The 21,882-nt window shown below is 40.6% G+C and overlaps 1 protein-coding gene across 1 annotated transcript in view; it reads right to left on the reverse strand.

The window, feature by feature from the left end:
• fbxo22 (F-box protein 22) overlaps positions 1 to 21,882 on the reverse strand; it is a 72,093-nt gene that overhangs the window by 44,316 nt on the left and 5,895 nt on the right. Inside the window, exon 2 of the mRNA XM_076287954.1 lies at positions 8,141 to 8,273. Within this exon, the coding sequence (XP_076144069.1) occupies positions 8,141 to 8,273 (133 nt within the window). The remainder of the gene's footprint in view (positions 1 to 8,140; positions 8,274 to 21,882) is intronic.

The raw sequence follows: 21,882 nt of genomic DNA on the forward strand, positions 1-21,882 counted from the left end.
ATCTTTCAAAGCGAAATCTGTGAATCTTTCATATATTCTATTAGTACTGGGCGGTATACCGGTTCACACCGTTTACCGGTGTATATTTTCGTTATTATATGAATTTTTAATATACCGCCATACCGGTGTATTTGATTACACAACGTTTGGAACGCTGCGCCGCGCGACAATGTTTCAGACGGGAATTTTTTCACACGCACGCATGGTGCCACTGCGAGGCATAGTGAGGGTAAACACAAAACACCTTCAGTTTTTCTCCTGAAGTATGACCCTTAAGGCTTAATTTCTCCTTAGGTAAGGGGTTTATTTAAGGGTGTTGCACAGAATACCTTAAATTGTTTCTTTAGTTAAGGAAAAACGTTAAGGGATACTGCATTGAAAGGGATTTACCGTCACGAAAATTCTATTGAGATTGTTCAACAGCTGTAACTAGCTGGCTAGTAGGTGATGTCGTTACTTAGCAACCCACCGAACACAGTAAAGTTTAATGATCTTATCATTCATCTCACCTTAAGAATATTCGCTGAAATTATCCAGGTAGCAAGCAAGTAAATGTTATAGACATGCACTGAGCAATACTAGCTGGCTAGTTAGAAATGATCCTGACTGTCATCAGTGCACCAAAACGAACATTTTTGTTAATGTTTTGCCTAGCGAACCGAACCGAAGCTCATGGCAACAAGACATCCACATGAAGTTAATGTTAGCCTACCACTAACGTCATGTAAACCACACAATAACAATAAGGAATGTTTCTGATAGGCCTATTTGACAGAGTAAGCATATTAGCAGAGAGCTTTTATTTTAAATTGTATCATTTTCAAAAAAGTATAATTATTGCAAGTTGCACTACTTTTTGTATTGGTTTTATACAAGATGTTTGTGAAATTTGCACGGTAAAGTATTTTGACTGCAATTGTCTTTGCATTCTGATTAGATTCTTCATTAGAATCATAAGTGGCTCTTTGACTAAGGATGGTCTATTTTACTGTCATGATGTAGAATAACTACACACTAGTGGTAATGCAGTTTTGCATGGCCCCAGAAAATGATGCTGTTTACAAAGTAGGCCTACTGCAGCAATTTCTCTTTCAACCTGTAGAAAATGCTGTGAACATCTGATTATGCATGAAAAAAAAATACCGTCATATACCGTGAAACCGTAAGAATTTTGAAAAATACCGTGATATAAATTTTTGGTCATACCGCCCAGCACTATATTCTATATTCATTAGATATAAAGTGGAATATTTCAAGCCATTTTTAAATGTAATCTTGATGATTACGACTTACAGCTCATGAAAGGCTCATGAAAGGCAAGGTTATATTCCATGTTTCTATTTAATATATTTTGGAATTCATATAAAGTTTATATACAGTATTTTGTTAACCCTTTGCAGACGGCCCATTCTAATTTCTGTACTCCAGTACCGATGACGCCCAGTCTAATATCTCCACCATACCCCAACCTATTTTATTTATCAAATCTTCCTCATAAATGTTTTACGCTTTACGCTGATATACTAGAGGGTAGAGCTGGAAAACATTATACATCCTTCATCTTCACATCGTCTGAAGGACATACTAAGGAAAAATCAACTAAGGTAAAATAAAGTCTTTTTTATCTTATTGTTACTAGTTATCCAGGTTGTGTCTTCAAAATAGTTTTTTAAAAGTTATTTTACCAGTAATTACACCATGTGCGTATGTATCGTAGCATAATGTTAGTGTTCATTTTTTGATAAATAATAGCTAGTATTTACAGTAGTCTTCAATAAACTGTCATTATTTTCAGCCTTTTTGGGGGGTTATGAGGGTAAACCAAGATTAGACAACTATTAGGACTGACTCTTTGAGATATTTTTTATTTTAACGATGTAGCCTGTATTGTTACAGAAACTAGCTACAGGTAGGTAGCACCAGAAAAGTTTCCTTGTGACATGTCCTTGACACATTGTCTCAATAAATGTTGCTTCCGTGCTTAATGACACCTCATGTTCTGTCAAGTACACCTAATCAGTATTGTGTTGTCAAATAAACCTGTTATTTTGTCAAAATATGTATCACAATTTACAGTTGTTTGTAGCCAAGTTGCTTAGCTTCTTAGCTAACCTATTAGCTAAAATATCTAATATGAATGACTGTTGTAGTCCATACTGACGTGAGGATACTGTTGATTATCGATGGTATAACATAAGGATTTTATTTGTTGAAGGCTGTTTTCATGAATGCATGACTGATTTATGACAAATGTGTCTAAGTGTTGTTTAGCTTTTAGATTGCCACATTGCCTACTAAGAAAATGAGGTTGCTATGATGTTGGGAGTTCATACAGGCATTTATTCCCATTATTTTCTTTACGCAACCACAGTAAAAACACTGAGTGTCGAGATGTTTTCTGTCTCCTTCCTCATACACTATATTGCCAAAAGTATTGGGTCACCTGCCTTGACTAGCATTTGAACTTAAGTGGGCCCACTCTTAATCCATAGGGTTTAATATGACGTCGATCCACCCTTTGCAGCTATAACAGCTTCAACTCTTGTGGGAAGGCTTTCCACAAGGTTTAGCAGTGTGTTAATGGGAATTTTTGACCACCCTTACAAAAATTAAATGTTTGCGGCAGATTTGCAGCAAACTTGTGGGTGATTTCACTAGAAAATATTGCCAGAAGTATGCCAGTGTTGGCCGCCAGAGGCAAACTTCCAGCAAAGTTCTGGCAACAATGAGAAGTTTGCCACTAGTGGCAAATGTGTCCAACAGTGATTTGCCATCACACTTAGCCAATAATGGCAAACTTCCAGTGAACTTCTGGTGACAAACCTAATGTGCACAATGACATTGCTGCAAATTTGCATGTGAAAATATGACGTTGCCGCAAATTTGCGGCAGCTTTGCCAGAATCCTGAAATTTCTGTAAGGGCATTCTTCCTGAAGAGCATTTGTGAGGCGTCACACTGATTTAGGACGAGAAGGCCTGGCTCTCAGTCTCTGCTCTAATTCATCCCAAAGATGTTCTATTGGGTTGAGGTCAGGATTCTGTGCAGGCCAGTCAAGTTTATCCACACCAAACTCTGTCACCCATGTCTTTACGGATCTTGCCTTGTGCACTGGTGCACAGTAATGTTGAAACAGGAAGGGGCTATCCCCAAGCTGGGCTTGGCTCCTTAGTTCCAGTGAAACTCTGAATGCTTCAGCATACCAAGAGATTTTGGACAATTCCATGCTCCTATGTGTGAACCGTTTGGGGATGGCCCCAAATGACCGAGTTTGCCCCCCCCCCCCCACACACACACACACGCACAGATAAACCTCCTCCCCACACAGCCCATTACCCCCCCCCCCCACACACACACACACACATACCCCCCCCCGCCCCCAATACACATACCTAGTTTGGTTTCAATATATGAAAGCCTTGCTGAGATATAAGCTAATTTCCCTAACTCTCACACCCCAAGTTTGGTGTCGATACGAGAAAGTGTTGTTAATTATAGCGCCCCATGTGGTCAACGGTCACTAAATTTATTGTGTCCTCAGGATGAGGTCCCGAGTCCATGAACCAAATTTTGTTTCGATACGTGAAACCATTGCTAAGATATGAGCTCATTTCCTGTAACTATAGCATCCCCTAGTGGTCGAAGGTCAACAAATTGTTTGTGTGTTCTCAGGATAGTGTCAAGTCCATATACTAAGTTTGGTTTCTATATGTGAAAGTAGTCCATGTACAAAATTCGGTTTCGAAACATGAAAGCGTTGCGGAGATATGAACCTACTTCATGTGATTATAGCGCCCCCCTAGTGGTCAAGAGACACTACATTTATTGGTTGTGGGTAAGGAGAAGTTACCCTTCCTAGGGCGCAAACTAAGGTAAAAGCTAACTGGCTCATTTCTTTTGTGTTTGTGATGCATCAACGGGACGGACCTACCTAGCCAACCTAGACCATGCCTAGGTTGGTTAAGGGTATTTGTTTATTGTGGTAATGTGGTGGCAACATGGGGCGTAAGCTAACTGGCTAATTTGTTTTGTGTTTGTGATGGGGCCTAAGCTAACTGGCTAAGCTAACTGGCTAATTTGTTTTGTGTTTGTGATGGGCAGTGCCTAGGTTGATGGTTGGTTGGCCAGGGTTTTTATGGTTATGGTTCAGTCCACATCAACGGGACGGACCAACCTAGCCAACCTTGACCATGCCTGGGCTAGTTAAGAGTATTTTGGGTATTGGATATTTCAATGTGGTAATATGGTGGCAGCATGGAGGGGAGTGTCTCCAGGACGTTGGTTTCACTGTTAAGCCTTCATGAGGTGTCGTGGGCCTAACTTAACGAAACATCGGTGAATGAGGGTGCCCACTTGATAACCCCAATGACATGCCGCATACTATATACTGCTGTTGGATGGGCCATTTGTCTTGTGTTTGTGACCATTTGTTGGCAGATTTGTGGGTAGTGTGCTTTTTAAAGTTAAACTTGAGCAGGGGCTTCTGAATGTGTTTTTACCTTGGATTTTGGCACAAGGGATTTTAACATCTAATCCTGTGTATTAATGTAATTGTGCGTCCTCAGGATGGGGTGAAGTCCATGTACCAAGTTTGGTTTCGATATGCGAAAGCGTTGCTGAGATATGAGCTCATTTCCGGTAAATCTAGTACCCCCTGGTAAATCTAGTACCCCCTGGTACTCCAAATTTATTGTGCACCCTTCGGATGGGGTCCTAGCCTGATGTTGTCATACTCAAATTCTAGTCAGAATATGAGTCTGATACTGCTCCAGTGACACTAGGGATACAGTGACACTAGGTCTCTCATTAGATGGTCAAGAGCGAGAGGATAATGTATAGCTGGTGATAACAGCAAGGCCAAGTAACAGGTAGCAAGATAAGAAGCCCTGCTTACACCCTGCTTACACCCTGCTTACACCCTTACAACTGGATAGAACCAGAAAGACCCAGAATCAGACAGTTTTGCATATATTTTTATGCATGATGGGACAATGGGTTCCACCAATATTCGTAATCCTGGTGGATGCTGATTGGCCAACAGGTGTCTTTCGAGAGTGGCGAGAGGAGAGGGACCAACTCTAAGGTTAAGGAGTATAAAAGATAGGCCACAGCCACCTTTTAGTCAGATCTCATCGGGGGGCGCCAGCTGATGACATCTCACCTCATCCTATTGCTTGACACCTGGTCTGGACATCGTTTAGGCTGGACTGTCACTGCAATACGGTGAATAAAGATCAACAGTTTTCAGAGATCTCCTGTCTGCATTGTCTCCTTCGGACGCCTTGTTCCAGAGTGCTAATTAGTAAATTAAGGGATTAATTGCTAATTGGATTCTGAAGTGGACCAGTTTTTCCACGACACCATCCTTCTTCGACACAAATGCCAAAAACATTGTCTTCTGGTCTTTTGTAAAAGTTATTGTGCCATCAATATCTCCTACACTCGTTAGTGAAATCTAAGAGATACGTAGCAGGGTAGGCTATTAGGCTGTCGCAAATCCCTCGAACAGGTGGTCAATCAGAGATTTCAAACAAATGAGGGAACAACATGTCACAATGTAACAAGCTGTTTTCCCTTGATGAAAGTGAAACCATGAGTTTTCCAGCATCTGAACTTTGGCCAAAGTTTTCAGAAATAGCTTAATCGTTTTCAGTGATAAAACTTCATTGAAATAATATGCATCTTTCCATATGGGGTCTTAGAAGCCATCGGTCTCCTTTTCTACAAAGATCTACAAAGATTCTACAAAGAGCAACCTTGCATCATGCAACCTTGCAACAATGCCTTCACGCAAAAAACAATACGATTTCCGTCATTTTTAGAATCGATACTTCATTAAAATAATAACGATCTGCGTCTGTGTGGACTGCTCCCACTCTCCATGCTCCTTGCACACATCTAAGCAAGTGGGCGTGTCAAGCAGGCAGCGCTGAGTGAGTGAGTGCGCAGCCAACGTCAACATAGTTCTTTGCCGACAGTCCTCGGCTTGTGGATAAAACAAAGTGAATCCTGGAACTATTTCGGATACATCACGGATAGTGAAGGCAAGCCATCAGGTACACAGAGGCCCGTTTGTAAAATATGTTTCAGAGTCATTCAAAAGCAATAGGCTACGCATAGAACTTGGCTAAGCACCTCGCAGACATATCCCAACATTTTTAAAGAGTTCAAAGAACGACAGGTTAACAAATAGGCTATAGAAAACACCACTACATGATTAGTGCCAAGTTCATCTCTTTAGTTTTAGTCTAGCCTAACTGAAACGAGTATGGTTTTCTTGGATAAAGCAAACCTTCCTTCATCAGTTTATTTTGACGAGAGATAACGACTGATCATATGCTAATGTGATGAAAACGCAATGTTCACGCTAGTATAACATTACTAGTATAACATTACCATAACTTGCAATCGATCTATTTAATATTCGGTCAGTAATGTTTGTCATATGGCATGCAGACTGCAATTTGTTCAATAATTATTGCCCAGATGTAGGATAGGCTACCTGATATGCGCTAATTAAAGCCCACAGCACATAATACCACTGAAGCGTGTCGAGTCCTAGCGGCTTATTGTTACGTGGTAGCAAATAATGTTAGCAAAGAAATATACGTAATGTACACAGATATATTGCAACAGGTAGCCTAATGGTGTAAGCCTATCTGACGAAGACCTGGTTGGAACATCGTACTTGTACACTGGTACCCTTTGCAACTGTCAAAGAAATCCCATAAACACGGGAAGGTCTAGGGTAGCCTACATCAGATGGCCTAAAATTAGGCCCCTCTGCATAGCATTCAGTGATTTGCATGCAGTAATTTCAACACTGACCTTGATCTAGCCTACTTTGGCTATTTAAAGGTACTTTATTGCCAAAACGACACAATGTAAATTAACTATAACAAACAATAAAGGACTTACCGTAATCACACACAAATTACTATTTTACTGACTATAAAAAATAATAATTATGTAGGAAGTTTAGAACCCAGAATTGATCTGCACACTACAAAAGTGCACCAAATTCAACACAAATGACCCAATACACTTGAAGGAGGTCTGCGTCCTTTCTTTTCCAGATATTTTAGGATTTCACCGTGGTATCGTTTCAGTATCGAGCATCGAGATATTTATGGCAGGTATCGTATCGAAGTCATAATTTTATTATCGTGACAACACTACTAAGGATTTTGCAATAAGAGATGAAAGGGCAACCGGCCTGAAATCGTTTAGGATTTGGGGCCGACTGACCTTAGCAACAGGCACCACTACAGACTGCTTCCATAGAGATGGCACCCTCTGCAGGAAGAGTGACAAACTGAATATGTGATGGAAGATAGGCTTCAAGGCTAATTGTTCAGCACACACTTTTAGTGTGCAGCCACTGATGTTATCTGGGCCAGGGCTTTTCGTTGGACTGCAGTGTTTGAAACACCCAACAACACTATGCTCATTAAAACTAGGGACTCTTCTTGAGTTCAGAATGTCTGTTACTGAAGTCATACGTGTCGAATCTGACATAGGACCTGTTAAGATCCTCTGCCAGTACTGGGTCAGGTATGCTGTTAAATTCTAACTTCCTCTTTCCCCTTTCCTTAAGCCCTAGTATAGTGTTACTATGCTGTACATACTAGGCTGTACCTAGGTTGTTCATTTTGAGCTGTGTTTCTAATTCAAAAGACCTCTGAGACTTGGTAACCCATGGTTTACTGTTGGGGTAAACTTTCAAGGTCTTAGTTGGAATGACAGTATCCACCCAACTACTGATAACATCCATCAATTCATCAATATCAGAGCATGAGTCCTTAAACAATCCAGGCACCCCTGAAGAGAAAGACAAGCACCCTCTGACTGGTCCTTAATGTATGCAGTCTGTTGCTTCAATTTGATATGAGGGGATATATGACTGCCGTTTTGCTGTGCGGCGGTCATAATAAGAGTTATAGGAGTAGGGGATGGGGAGGACATGGGAAGCGTGACTTGTTCATAATAAGGGGTTGCAGGAATAGCATGGAGGACATGGAGAGAACAGGATATTTTCTTTGTGAATCAGGTGACAACACCATGCGGCTGTCATACTATGTAACACTATGCGGTGCCTCTAGTTTATAATTTCATTACTTGGCCTGATAGCTTGTTCTTACCTCCAGTTCTTCATAGAGAGTGCGCAGGAGAATGTGCCCATCATATCTGGAGGAACCTGAAGCTGCCAACCAGGTCATTTGCTGCTGAGTGCGAAGCACACGCCGTGCACAATTTCTCCAGAGACGACAAACACTGCAAACATGAGTAAACATAGCTCAATGCAACATTTTGATAAAATTCATTAATTTGAATTACATCATACATGTTAAGTAGTTCTTACAATAAGGGGGGGGGGGGGGGGGTACATACACATATTCACATATTCAAAGTCACCAGTAAGAGGGTGCAATACAATTCTTGCAATAAGCCAATACGTAAATAATAATGAAATGCAAATCAATATAACTATAGCTGCAAGTAGCAATGTGGGGGCCTAGCAGTACACTAGCAGGAATGGCAATACCATGGCATAAGAAAACACTCACAGCTACCTTCATGCCAATTGGATAAAGAATGGCTGAGATATCAGCTCATTTACTTTGTTACAGCGCCCCTATAGGCCAAATCACACCAATGTCCTTGTGCGATCTCACAATCAGCCATCAGGTCTCTGTACCAAGTTTGGACTTCATACATCAAAGTGTTGCTGAGATATGACTTCACTTTCTGTATTACCGCACCCCCTAGAGGCCAAATGATGCAAATTTCCTAGTGCATCCTCACAATCAGGTACCAAGTCCCCTTACCAAGTTTGGACTTCATACATCAAACATTTGCTGAGATATGAGCTCACTTCCTGTTTGGCGGCTTTGCTACCAAATTGGCTGTATTGAGTGAACGCTTTTGAATATCGAAACGCTTATAGGTATCTTTTGTGAGGCTTCGTCTGAAGATCATCTGTGCCAAGTTTCGTGAAAATCAGAGAACATTTGCGATCTCACAGCGACCTCACTTCACTTTCAATAAAATCCAATATGGCAGATAGTCCAATAGTATAAGTATATAAACTCTTTTGATCCCATGAGGGAAATTTGGTCTCTGCATTTATCCCAATCCGTGGATTAGAGAAACACACTCAGCACACAATGAACACACAGTGAGGTGAAGCACACACTAAGCCCAGCGCAGTGAGCTGCCTGCAACATCAGCGCTCGGGGAGCAGTGAGCGATTACAGGTCCGAGACGCTAACCAGTAGGCCACGGCTGCCCCAATATGGTGGAAATTGACGTCATATAGGGTGCGTTGAACTAGGCATAATCCAACGATTCCAAATATCTCAATTTTCAAATTACAAGGATACAAGGAAGTTTATTGTCACATGCATATAGTTACTGGAAGTAAGAAATGCAGTGAAATTATGTCTGGTGTCAGCCTATTTGTGCATTAATGGGGGGGGGGGGGTAGAAGAGGGGTTTAGTAGATTAAGTGGCAAGGGCTGCATAAGAAAGGTGGGGGAGGATTGGGATTGGGGGGGGGCACCAACAAGGAGCACCCAAGAGCAACAGGGGCAAGGAAAAACTCCCTTACCAAGGAAGAAACCTTGGGCAGATCCACGGCTCAAGGGGATAACCCAACTGCCAGGGGTCTTGGTGTGTGTGTTGGGGGGATGACAGGGGAGATGGGATAGTGTGCTGTGTATGTGGGGAGAGGGCAGTGTGCAATATGTGTGTTGGAGAAGCTTCCTCATGAGACAATGTGCTGTGTATTGGGGGGGGGGGGGCAGTGTACTGCAAGTATGGTGAAGGGACTTACTATTGCAAGCAGAGTACTGTATGTATGATGTATGTGAGTGATGACAGTGAAGATGTGTGTGTGGGCGGGAGGGGAGTGGAGCAGTGACTGTGTGTGTGTGTGTGTGTGTGTGTAGTGTGTGTGTGTGTGTGTGGGTAGGTGGGGGCAGTATGCTGTAAGTATGTAGAGGATGTGTGTTGGAGAAGATCCTGAAGACAATGTGCTGTGTATGTAGGGAGGGGGGGGGGGGGCAGTGTGCAGCAAGTATGTAGAGGAGGCTTACTGTAGCAAGCAGTGTGCTGTATGTATGTGAGGTGATGACAGTGATGATGTAAGTGTGTGTGTTTTTTTGTGTGTGTGTTGGGGATGGGGGTGGGGCGGAGGGTGGGGGGGGCAGAAAGGCTAGGCAATCAAGGACATGGGTAGATGGAGGAGAAATCAAAAATAATAAATAAAAAGTTCTATGGAGATGTGCAAAAGTTGGAGAAAGTCAGATATGTGTGTGTGTGTGTGTGTGTGTGTGAGAGAGTGTGCGTGTGTGTGTGTGTGTTTTGACGTGTGATGAAATAAGAAAATAAATAAAAGGTCTGTAGCATAGGGATAGGGATGTAAAAGTGCTAAAAGTCTTCTAGGTGTGTGTGTGTGGGGGGGGGGGGGGTCATGAGTGCTGAGTAGTGAATGAGTGCAAAGTCAGTATAGTGTGAGTTCAGAGTTGGGAAATGTTTGAGAGTGCTGAGGAGTGAAGGTGTGCAAAGTCAGTATAGTGTGAGTTCAGAGTTCGGATGGCCTGGGGATAAAAACTTCTCCTGAGTCTCTCAGTTCTGGCTTTGTGACTACATAGGCGTCTTCTTGATTTCAGCGGTAGGAATAATCCATTGTTAGGATGAGAAGAGTCCTTCAGAATCTTTTGGGCTCTTAGGAGTACTCTTCTGGAATAGATATCTTGTAGAGCAGGGAGTTGAGTTCTTATAGTGCGTTCAGCTGAGCGCACTACTCTCTGCAGAGTACTACAATCTCCAACTGTGGAGTTCCCATACCAGGTGATAATGCTACCAGTTAGAACACTCTCAACCGCTGAAGTATAGAAGGCCTTCATGATGGATGTAGAAACTTTGAATTTCGGTGGCCGATATATTATTAGCCGATAAGTGAAAAATGAAAATATTATTATCGGTCCGATAACATAATTCTGGCCGATAATTTGCGCCAATATTTTTTAAAGTCCTAATTTAGGCCTACGTAAGGTCCGTCCTGCTACACTGAGCTACTTGAGCTTGGTTGGCTATACTTTTTCCTCAATATAATGTCAGCGGTGTGAATGTATTTCACCACTCTAACAAAATCTGTGGATATGCGTTCATTTGGGAATCTATGCATCTCAAAATCCTCTCGTGAATGATCCGCCATTTAACCTTAACAGAGCGGAGCTCAGCCCTATCTAGAGCCGTCTTGTGCTGGTGTGTTTGCACTTTACCGCGCTGGTCGGGTTAGTGGGACGAGTACATAAGTAGGCCTAGTTCTAAGTTGTGTTTTAGTATTATATTTGCATTACTTTAGCTTGGGTTTTGTATTATTACCTAGAAATATGCTAACCATTCGTGCTTCAGTTCCAGACAGGTCATCATAATAAGTTATTAAAACCTTCGGGGCTAACGCCTTTCATTTCTGCTGCAGCAGGTTATGCGCAACAGAGTAGACGGACATAAGATATAGTCTGAGGAATTGCAGCTTTATTCAGTTACCCGCAGTTGAAACCAAACCCAAGTTTCCCTCACAAACTCTGATTTGGTCGCTATACTGTAGCTTATTCCAAGCTGAGCCGTTTATGAGCGTTAGTCTAAATGAAAACGATTCAAACTCTCTAGCCACTCACTCACAATTCACTGACGTCAGGTTCACTTAAAGGAGTCACACATACTGTAGGGCTAGGCTACTGTTATGTTGTTGACTGCCGTACTATTGAGGACTATTATGAGTTCTGTCCATCATTTGGTGGTAGGTAAAATTACTGCAATAAAATTATGCTTATTAAATGCTTTCCCCAAATCACTTTTCACATTTTTTTTTTCAAGAGTAATATTATCGGTTATCGTATCGGTATCGGCCACAACAAACCAATAAATATCGGTTATCGTTATCGGCTCTAAAATTCCATATCGATGCATCTCTAGAAATTATTTTAACTTTTTGGCAACTTTACCAAACAGTAGCCTATAAGTCCATTTAATCCCAAATAAAACATTAACAATCGTGAAAGCAAGCACGCATCTGGTAGAATGTACAAGACAGGGCTGTAGTCATGATGTCAACATGATGGCGCAGCAGCATAAGAGACCTTTGGAGTCTCCTCTGTCATAAATGACAGAGAAGAAAAAATGGGTAATACCGTCTTCAGATACAGTAGTTCCTTTTTGGGGCAGCCGTGGCCTACTGGTTAGGGCTTCGGACTTGTAACCGCGGGTTCACCTCACTGTGTGTTCACTGTGTGCTGAGTGTGTTTTACTAATTCACGGATTACCAATTTTCCCTCACGGGATCAAAAGAGTATTAACTTATACTTATACTAACTTTGGGGGGACCAAATCTGTGGTGGGGTCTGGGGGACCCAAACAGAATTTCAATAACTTTCGTGTCATGCAAAAATATTATTAAAAATCACAAACAAGTCATTAGTTAAGTCAGTCAATTAGGGTATTCCAAACTTTTGACAGACATGCATGGATGGATTATGAACCCCTGGGCACAGATGCAAAAATGATGACTAATGGCGAGTTTTGTGAAGAGAGAAGAGAAGGGCGGAGAGGCAACTTCATGCAGTTCAACATCACGTCTCCTTAAGTCCTCTAATATTTCCTATTTTATGTGATCAACACATCCGTGATTCATGGAAATGTGTACGCTAGATTTATGCCTATTTTTTCACATCTTAATGGACACCACACTGATTTCCCTCGTGTGGTAATATTTTTTCTTGTAATTATGTATGGTTTGCAGAAATGGGAACTCAGGCAACTCAACAACGAGAAACAGTTTCCAAGTTGACCTAACTTTCCAACTCCACACAGTATCCCAACTGCATGACAGTAGGCTATTTACAATATTTTCTGTAAAGTAGAGTTTGTAAAGACGTTATCATCAACTTAATGCACGCAGAACATTTGTTTGAACAGGAGAGAGAATAACAATGAATGGACGCAGCAACTACAGAAATTGAAGCCATACTTGCTGCTTTCTTTTACTTATCTATGGTTGCTGGTTAACAGCTAATTTCAGATGAGCTACAACAGGGAACATGATGTTTAAAGCCATACACAACGGTTAATTGGAACAAAACTAAAGGTGTCCAAAGATGTCCAAATGAATAGGTTGTAATTACGCGTTGTTGTTATAAATATATTGCATGTAGATGTTGTACTATATAGGCTACTACATTTTTAAGTGACCAATGCATGAACAAAACCGGGAAATCGACAAATATTATCAAGGCTTTGAATGTTTCCGTCTGTGCAAGGGGGTGTCTGTAGATCGGTGTACAACACATCTTGCGCCCTTAAAATAGCATCTGAATTTGCGCCACTGACTTTCTGTGGCAGAATTGAACGTTTGCACCGGAACACGCCCCGTCTTTTCACTGAACCGCCCCCCATGGGCGCGTTGGAGTGCAAGAAATAGGCCTAACTATCTGATTTCCTAATGAAAGGCTGTGAAATAAGTAGTGTATGAAATAAGTAGGGATGTAACGATTACCGGTATAATGGAAAACCGCGATAAAAATCTTGACGATAACAATTACCGTTTTCATTTCAAATATCATAATTAATCGCAGTTGATTACCACGGTGTGGAAACCGTGTGTTTAATCCTTCCCAGCTTCATCTGAGCCTGCTTTTGACATACAGTAGGCCTGGCTGTTTTTAAGGATACATCGTACTTCCACCGGCAAACCATGTCTTAAGCTAAATGTTAGCGCAGTGACTAACTTAGTTCCTCTCAGTATAAGAAAATGAATGGGATGACAGACGAAAGAGACTTACAGTGCTGTTATCAATATAACGTACTCGTTATAACCATGTTTATGTTTTACAAATACGACAATAATCAAATTAGCCTCCATCACTCAACCAACGCTAAAGTTATTTTACCTTTGGACCTAACATGGTGACCAGCAGCTCGTTACGTAACGTTAGCCTACTGCAGTTAAAACCAAGCATGTCCGATAAACATCTCGGATTTATTATTTATTGGAGAATTACATTTCACGTGAAAATCATCCTACCATGAACACACAAACCACTTCAGAAAACTGTGTCACGCAAGCTGCAATTCATTGTCGTTGTGTAGGCTAGGAAGTGAAACCAAGGGGGTATTCCATCAACCTCGCTAAAGGCCAAACCTGGCTTATTTTGATAAATCTCGCTAATTTTAGTGAGAGTTCCGTTCCATTAGTGAGGTTAACGTGAATCCCAGCTTGGTAACTATGGGAGGAGAGAGTGACTAAGTCCCACCCCTATTCATTTCAATGGCCCATGCTAGGCTAGCTACTTCAGTCAAAAAAAGTTTGAAATTAACCGCAGCCCATTTCATGGGTGTTCGCTTCGGGCACCAGCTAGAATTAGCTTATTAGATTCCACGTTACAGACGGAGACAACGTCCCTCAGAGGAAAAGCAGTTGCTCGGCAACGCGCTTCACCTCGTTATAGACAAATTTATATAGATATTTTATAGATACATTTATTTCATTGGTTGGGATAACATTTTGGGAATGGTGGTAGAAGTTTGCCCTGTCTCTGAAGTCCTAGGTTATTTAATGTGATGTTCATATGTGATAATAAACAATGCAAATCAATATTGAGCCACTTTAGGCTACACAAATAATGATCCCTAAATGCTATATTTGGACAGGCTGTATATTGCGCAATAGGCTATTCAATGAAAATGACTATAATTAAGTAGACATGGGACGTAAGAAACTTGTGTGATTTTTGTTGCACCCAGTGTGAATTTGCAGCTTGTTAAACCTAGGCTACATTTGCAGGCAGACGAAATTAAGCCAATGCAAATTAAATTTACCGATAGAAGCACACATCCCTCGGGTATTGTGGTTCGAGCAGGCATTTCAAGAGCCTGCAAGTGTTATTGGATATTTGGCTTTTGCCTTGACTGGCAGCCTGACCATTTAAATCAAATGCATAGCCTAATCATGTCAATGTTGCAATAAAGCAAACTACGTCATTGACAGTTTTGTTTTAAATCTCTTGGGGAGACATAGGTTACTTGATACCGACGTTGCATTGTCATGGACTACAGGTAGGAACTACAGCCTGTGCGTTTTAAAATAGCTTTTCATAGTTTTTAACGCAATGAGTAGGCCTAGGCTAATAATTGGATATAGGTCACTGCTTTGCATAAATGTCTTGTCATAATCAGTTACCTTGTCAACCCACAAATAAGGCAAATAATTAGGGCTGGGATAAACGATTAATCTAGCAATTATTTTTTTGATGCATCGATTAATCTAACGATTCATTTTTTCAGTTCGATTCGATTATCGATTATCTCCCCATTAATTCACTAATAGCAACTTATACATGTTTATTTTCAGTGTTGGGAGTAATGCGTTACAAAAGTAATGTAATTACTGTAATGTATTGCTGTTTGCGGTAACGCGGTAATGTAAGGCATTACAAAAAAAAAATTGGGTAATATTTACTCGGTACAAACTTCAGTAACGCGCGTTACAATGCATTTAACCCAAAATTAAGCGCTTGTTTTGTTTTGATACATATTAGCAAACACCACCGCGAGAACAACAGAGGAGAAAAAATCCGCGCAAAATAGTAGAACGTATCTCCTGATACTGGTTGAAGATGACTGTGGCTGCAGCAGACTCAAAGTCGGACTCTATTTGCGGGATGGACATACGCTCATTATTTTTAGCTTGTCAGAGACAAGGATATGAAGAACATAATAGTTAGTGCACTTTGTGTGCGAAACCAAAAGATCTTACTATGCCTCGCGAAATAGCACAAGTCATTTAATGAAACATCTAAAGTGGTGCCACGCTAATCTTTTTTATTCTTGATAAAACACAAACTATGTTCTTCTAGTGCATGACAGCTTTGAGCTGTGAACTTGAATTAAAGAGAATAAAGGGATAGAAATGCAGAAAAAGATTGTGTAGCCTGGCAGTGCCACCGCTCCCACCCCCCCGCATCACACACTTTGCGTAGGGCACCAAAGGACAGAGGGGGCACACAAATGTAACCAATGAATAGTAGCTTTACTGCAAACTGCGTTTCACTCTTCATCAATAACGTTTACAATGTCAGAATGCACTAACACCATGGTACATGGAAGTTTGATACTTTTTGGGTTCTCTCAATCTCCACCACGTACTAGTAGAATGGAATTGGTGGGTCTTCAATAATTCGTTTCCCAAGCATTTAGGCTACATGAAGCACATGATATGCCAAGTCGACAAAAAATCCATTCAGATAGCTAGGTGGATACCAGGCTCATAATTCACTTTTATTTGCAAAACGAAATGTGAAGCAACATGTCATTGCATACTTTCCAAAGCAATGAAGGCTGCTTAAAACAACTTAACATTGTGCATATTATTGTTAATATTGTGCTATCAATGTAACTCAACAAACAAGGCTTGTAAACAAGAGCTGACAAAAGGGCATTATGAGAACGTAAAGATCAATGCTCTTAAAGTGACCGTGCAGCATTTATAAGAAAACAGCATTTCTTCAGAAATTAATGTTAAAAAACACACATTAATGGTCTGTATAATAGGCCTTTTATTTTACTTTAGGTGTTTGAGTTACCATTTAAATGTCACTCACTCAAAGCCACTCACTTAGGGCACCGAAATGGCCAGTAGGCCACCATCTTGACATGTCTTTATTAAGCTTTGATTTACAATAGGCTCTCTATTGAGCAGGCCTAGGCCTTAAAGTTACAGTATTTATATCACAATTTACCAGACTTTGACCTTTTGTCGGTTTTTAACAAAATTCTGACTATGATTGTTCCTTGTTTTGCATCATGAGCACTGCGCCTATTGCATTCTTACTGTATGTTGTTAGCCTTAAGCCTAGCTCAGTCATTATGCTATACCACATCTCCCTCCATTGGAAGAGCAATGAGCTGCATTGAGCGTAATAAACTGCATTTAGAATGGCAAATCCATATTTCTAGATATTTTGGTGAAAGTAACTTAAAAGTAATGCAATAGTAGTGTAATGCCTTACAATTCAGAGACAGTAATATTATAATGTAACAAATTACTTTGAAATGACAGTAATAAGTAATGCATAGTACATTACGATTTTGAAGTAACTTGCCCAACACTGTTTATTTACATATCTAAATGAAAAAACATGAATTCTTTAACATTGCAATATATGTTTATTGCTTTTAAGATTACAAAATAAAAGACTATACAAGTGCAAAGTAATGCATTCTTAATCAGAGGTAGCATTCAATAAAGTTTAGTAATGTATGTCTAATTGAGTGCCTGTCATTTTTAAGACGTTCGTGTGGGAATCCTTGCAATTAACATTAACACAGTTAAAAGGCTGCTGATGTGTGAATGCAATTCATAATGTAGTTAGTTCAAATAACGGTTCGTAGTTCTCCTTTGGGCAAGCACTTTTAAGTCTTGGAAAACACTTTTCCATTTACATCGGGATTTTGCAAACATTCAGAGTCAATAAAATGAGCCCTGCATGAATAACGAATACAAGCAGCTGCAAGTAAGCATGCTAAACTTGACATCCAAACAGTATTCTAACGTTAGCTTTGAGATACTGCTTGATTGCATACTGTAACTTAACTTAGTACATTGAGGAGACTAAACTATGTTGTGATAAGACCTTAGCAGAGTTTACTTTAACTTTAATGCAGCAGTTTTGAACAAATTTGCGCAGCATGGTCACGATGCTAAGCGGATTTAATAGCAATTTAGCCCACTGTGTTCTATGCAGTGCTTCTATGTGGCAACAACAATCCTTCGACAATCGTGAATATTTTGTTAAATGCACATGCAGAGGAGGAGCAGCGGGCTCGTTACGAGAGAGAGCGGGTGGGGCGAGGAAAGGCTGTGTGAGTAAAAAGTGCAGCTCAATGAAATTATTTTATCTTATCTTTAATTTAAATAGTAGGCCTACAACATAGAACATCAACGTGTGGTGGCCGGTTCTGATTTCGTGGTGCCCAGCCACAGATTAGTCAACGTATGGAAAACACTGAAGGTGTAAGATTAAAAATATTTAGCAGCACACGTTACGGTGTGTTTCCACACAACGAAATTTCGCGTCGCTCTCATTGAGGTTGAATGGAGACGAAATTCGCCCTAGTTGGGCGAAATGAAAGCGAATCGCCGAGGCAGGCGAAACAAAGTTGGCCAAAGTTTAACTTTATTTAAATGAGGACCAATCGAGAACCAATCAGGTCCGCGTCTTTGTGTTTGGAGGCGGGAGTTACAAAAAAGTCTGACCAAGATGGCGGAGACTACCTGAGCTGTAACACGAACATTTGTATGTGATTAAAATGTTTCTACACGAACATTGGCACTTGTATCAACACGAATTGTGGTTTATATGCCACACGAACTTAGTCAGAGCACATACACCACTAAATAGACCACTATATATGTTAGTTTAAGCACTCGATCTTTTTAGCTAGCTGACAGGCGAAATGCTAGTATTTTAGGACATTGGATTGCATTGTAAACCTAGCTAGACAGCTAGGCTACATGCTGCAACACAGGTATGAAATATATTATGTCTTTGTGACCTTGTTGTTTCTATGAACATGAATTGTTGTTTATAGGAAACATCAACTTAGTCGAGGCATAAAAACCCCTGGATATCTTCATTAAGTACTTAAACGTTTGAATTAGCTGATTAGCCTAATTAGCTCGCTTGCCACCACTGGCTAGACACTGCAGTCTAGGTTAGCGGTTTCGCCGTCACGCCCCCGAGGCGAAATTTCGCTGGCCGAAAATCGCGAGGTGTTTCGCTGTGTGGAAACACACCGTTACGCTCATATTTTGCGTCGACGTATTTTTTGCGTCGACGTCATCGATTACGTCGACACGTTGTCCCAGCCCTACAAATAATAGTAGCCTATACCAGTGTTTTTCAACCTTTTTTTTGCCACAGCACACTTTTGACACGTAAAATTTCTCATGGCACACTAATCCTGTGTGAAGAAAAAATAAACATAGCCTAAAATTTCAAATAATACACAGATATGGCCTTATTATGGCTTATATGCAAGACCTGCTCAATAAAACAAGCGCCCTCTGTTTCATTTGTAGGTTACTATCTAATTTAATTGTTGTTATGAACTGGATATGTGATGATTCTGTGAATCCTGGATATGGGGTCCCCGTTGTACAATGCCTGCATACCACAAATAGTGCAATCATACAATCAATGAGAGCATGTGGTTATAAATTCTTTGATGCAACAGTTGCTTTCCTGGACCAGTGAGTGACATTTGGGTAATTTTCTGCGGCACACCTGATGATCTCTCAGGGCACACTAGTGTGCCCTGGCACAGTGGTTGAAAAACACTGGCCTATACAACAACATTTACTTTTTATTTTATTTACCACAAAGTCTGGTATAATACAACCTAAACCATGTAAGCATTAAGTCAAGTAGGCCTATCAGTAGCTTATTTGTTTGTCATATTCCAGAAATATGCTTAACCAACATGGACGCGCGAGGACGCTCGTGCCCAACACTACACTCGTGCATGACCTGTCATCTACCAGTCAGCATGTAAAAACCTGGGCCGGTAGTTGCAACCATGTAACGTAATTTTTTCAAAAATGTCGGCGGCCAAATGACATGCTAAGGCAGTGGTCCCCAAACTTTTTCTTCCGAGGGCCATCTCACTATACCTGGCTCTGAGAGAGGGCCAGAGACTGGAATATATCAGTAACCATAAATAGCTTAGTGCTTAGCAGTCTACCTTAGTTGAATATTCCATTACTTTTAATCATACAGTAGGCTACTGCAATTTAATACTATTGCTAGCTGTGTTTATGTTGCCATCATGCCATATCAGTGTAAAATGAAGCTCAAATAAAATAATATTAATAAAAAGACTTTAGCATTCCCAAAAGTATTAGCAGGGAGTCCCAAAAGTATTTTATTCAAAAATGTGTGAACTCTGAACTCTGTGTCTTTGCATACACAGCTCAAGTTGTGAACAAGCAATACAGTATCCTAAAAATAATTTAAAGTTCTCAAACTATGAGAGTTTTATGAAGTGCTGGCAAAAACATCTGAAATGACCACCATTCTAACTTTCATTCACCTGATGAGAATTTTGTGAACTCTTTTGAACGAGTGAATAAAAATAGAAATAATTATCCCAGAAAGTCCCAGAAATATTACTTGAACAGAAGTTAGTCAGTTATTAACAATTAATTGATAAACTTTTAGAATACTTTGAGCACTGATGCAGTCAGCATAGGCCTCAAATTGATTGCAGGTACTGTATAGTAGGCCTACATTTCATTCCGTTTTCAATGGCAAACGCGAAACAGCGCCAAAACAACCAGTGGACAAAAAGAGTATTACATGTGCACTGTTAAGACTCGCCATAGAGAATGAATGGGGGAAATTACGGAGGTTATAGTTTGACGATGTCGTACTCCCGTGCGGGCCAGATGCTATATACCAAGGACATGTTTTGGGGGGCCACCCAAAACGAGGTGGCGGGCCGTATTCGTAGTTTGGGGACCACTGTGCTAAGGCATAAAAAAAAATTATTGGGTTCCGGTTTCCGACCAACCTGTCAATTTATGTGCGATTAATTACCCCTTGCATTATGTATAGGGATAAGCGTATTCTCTCTTTTTAAAAATCTAACAAACGAAGTAGCCTAGTGCACAGCTGTTCATGAAGACGATTGTTTTCGTCACTTACCAAGGCACCGATTACTACTAGGCTATTTGTTATGTTCTGAATAGGTCTACCTGCAAGTAGGTGGCGAAAACGTAATCGCTGATGCACAGCTCTGATGCACAGTAGACAAATTAATGTGAACGTGAAGTAACAGTCGGAATCATCAGCCACGATAATATCTTCATGATTAGACCAGTCTTTTTTGGACAGTTCTACGAAAGGTTATACTGCTTTGTGAATTACCCCAGTCAAAGCATTTACACAAATAAAGTAGGCCTACTTTGATTTTCTGTAATCCTTACCATTTACCTTTACTTATCCTTTTTAATAAGCATCCAGATGATCAGTGTGATTTTGGTCTTACTAAAAAAAGTTGCCACTGGGGAGAAAAAAAATTCCCTAACGACCCATGACCTCAACTGACAACCAACAAGAACCAAACCTTTTTTTATGCCTAATTGGCTGAAGCTAACCCTCCAAATCCTGACCCCTTGGTTTCATAGCTCAGCGCTGCCGTTTGCGCATGCAATGTGATCCCCTTAACGCCTCCCAAATCGTCACGTGACAGCAAGCTACCATGACGTATCTACGAGGTTCTCGAGACATGAATGAATACTTTTTTTGTGTGAACAAACCAGGCATCATTTTTTTAGGTTTGCAAAGTAGTTCATCATAATTCCAGCATTCAGATATTTTCTAGGTGTATACTCATTTGTTGTCGCTAATAAATCGTTATGAACTTGTTTGACCCCGAAGGTGACAGACGTGGGAGGAAACATATCACCTTGACAGCTTGGACCAATGATCACACTATTCAGACTGAAAATGCCTCCGCATAGGATGCTCTAGTGTTTCCTCGTGTATCAGCAGAGCCCATCTACCTGCCTTGGCACTTCCTATTAAGCCGCATTGTTTCGAAATTGGTTGCAGTTCGATAAGAATTCCACTGGGGGTGATCGCAGGCGAGCGCAGATTGAATGGGGGTCTATGGAGCTAGACGGCTAAATTTATCTCTTTCACCTGCTTGTCGTGAAAGAATTGCAGATTTTATTGTAGTTTATGCAAGTTCAGTATAGATTTTAGATCTAAAGTTGAATGAACGAGTAGTTATGTCCTTTTCATTTCTTACAGGTTGG

The sequence above is a fragment of the Alosa pseudoharengus genome, unplaced genomic scaffold (genome assembly GCF_046254945.1).
Source record: "Alosa pseudoharengus isolate Yale_2024_CS ecotype anadromous, Long Island Sound unplaced genomic scaffold, YU_APseudo_1.1 YU_APseudo_1.1_scf_16, whole genome shotgun sequence".
NCBI classification, from domain to species: Eukaryota; Metazoa; Chordata; class Actinopteri; order Clupeiformes; family Clupeidae; genus Alosa; species Alosa pseudoharengus.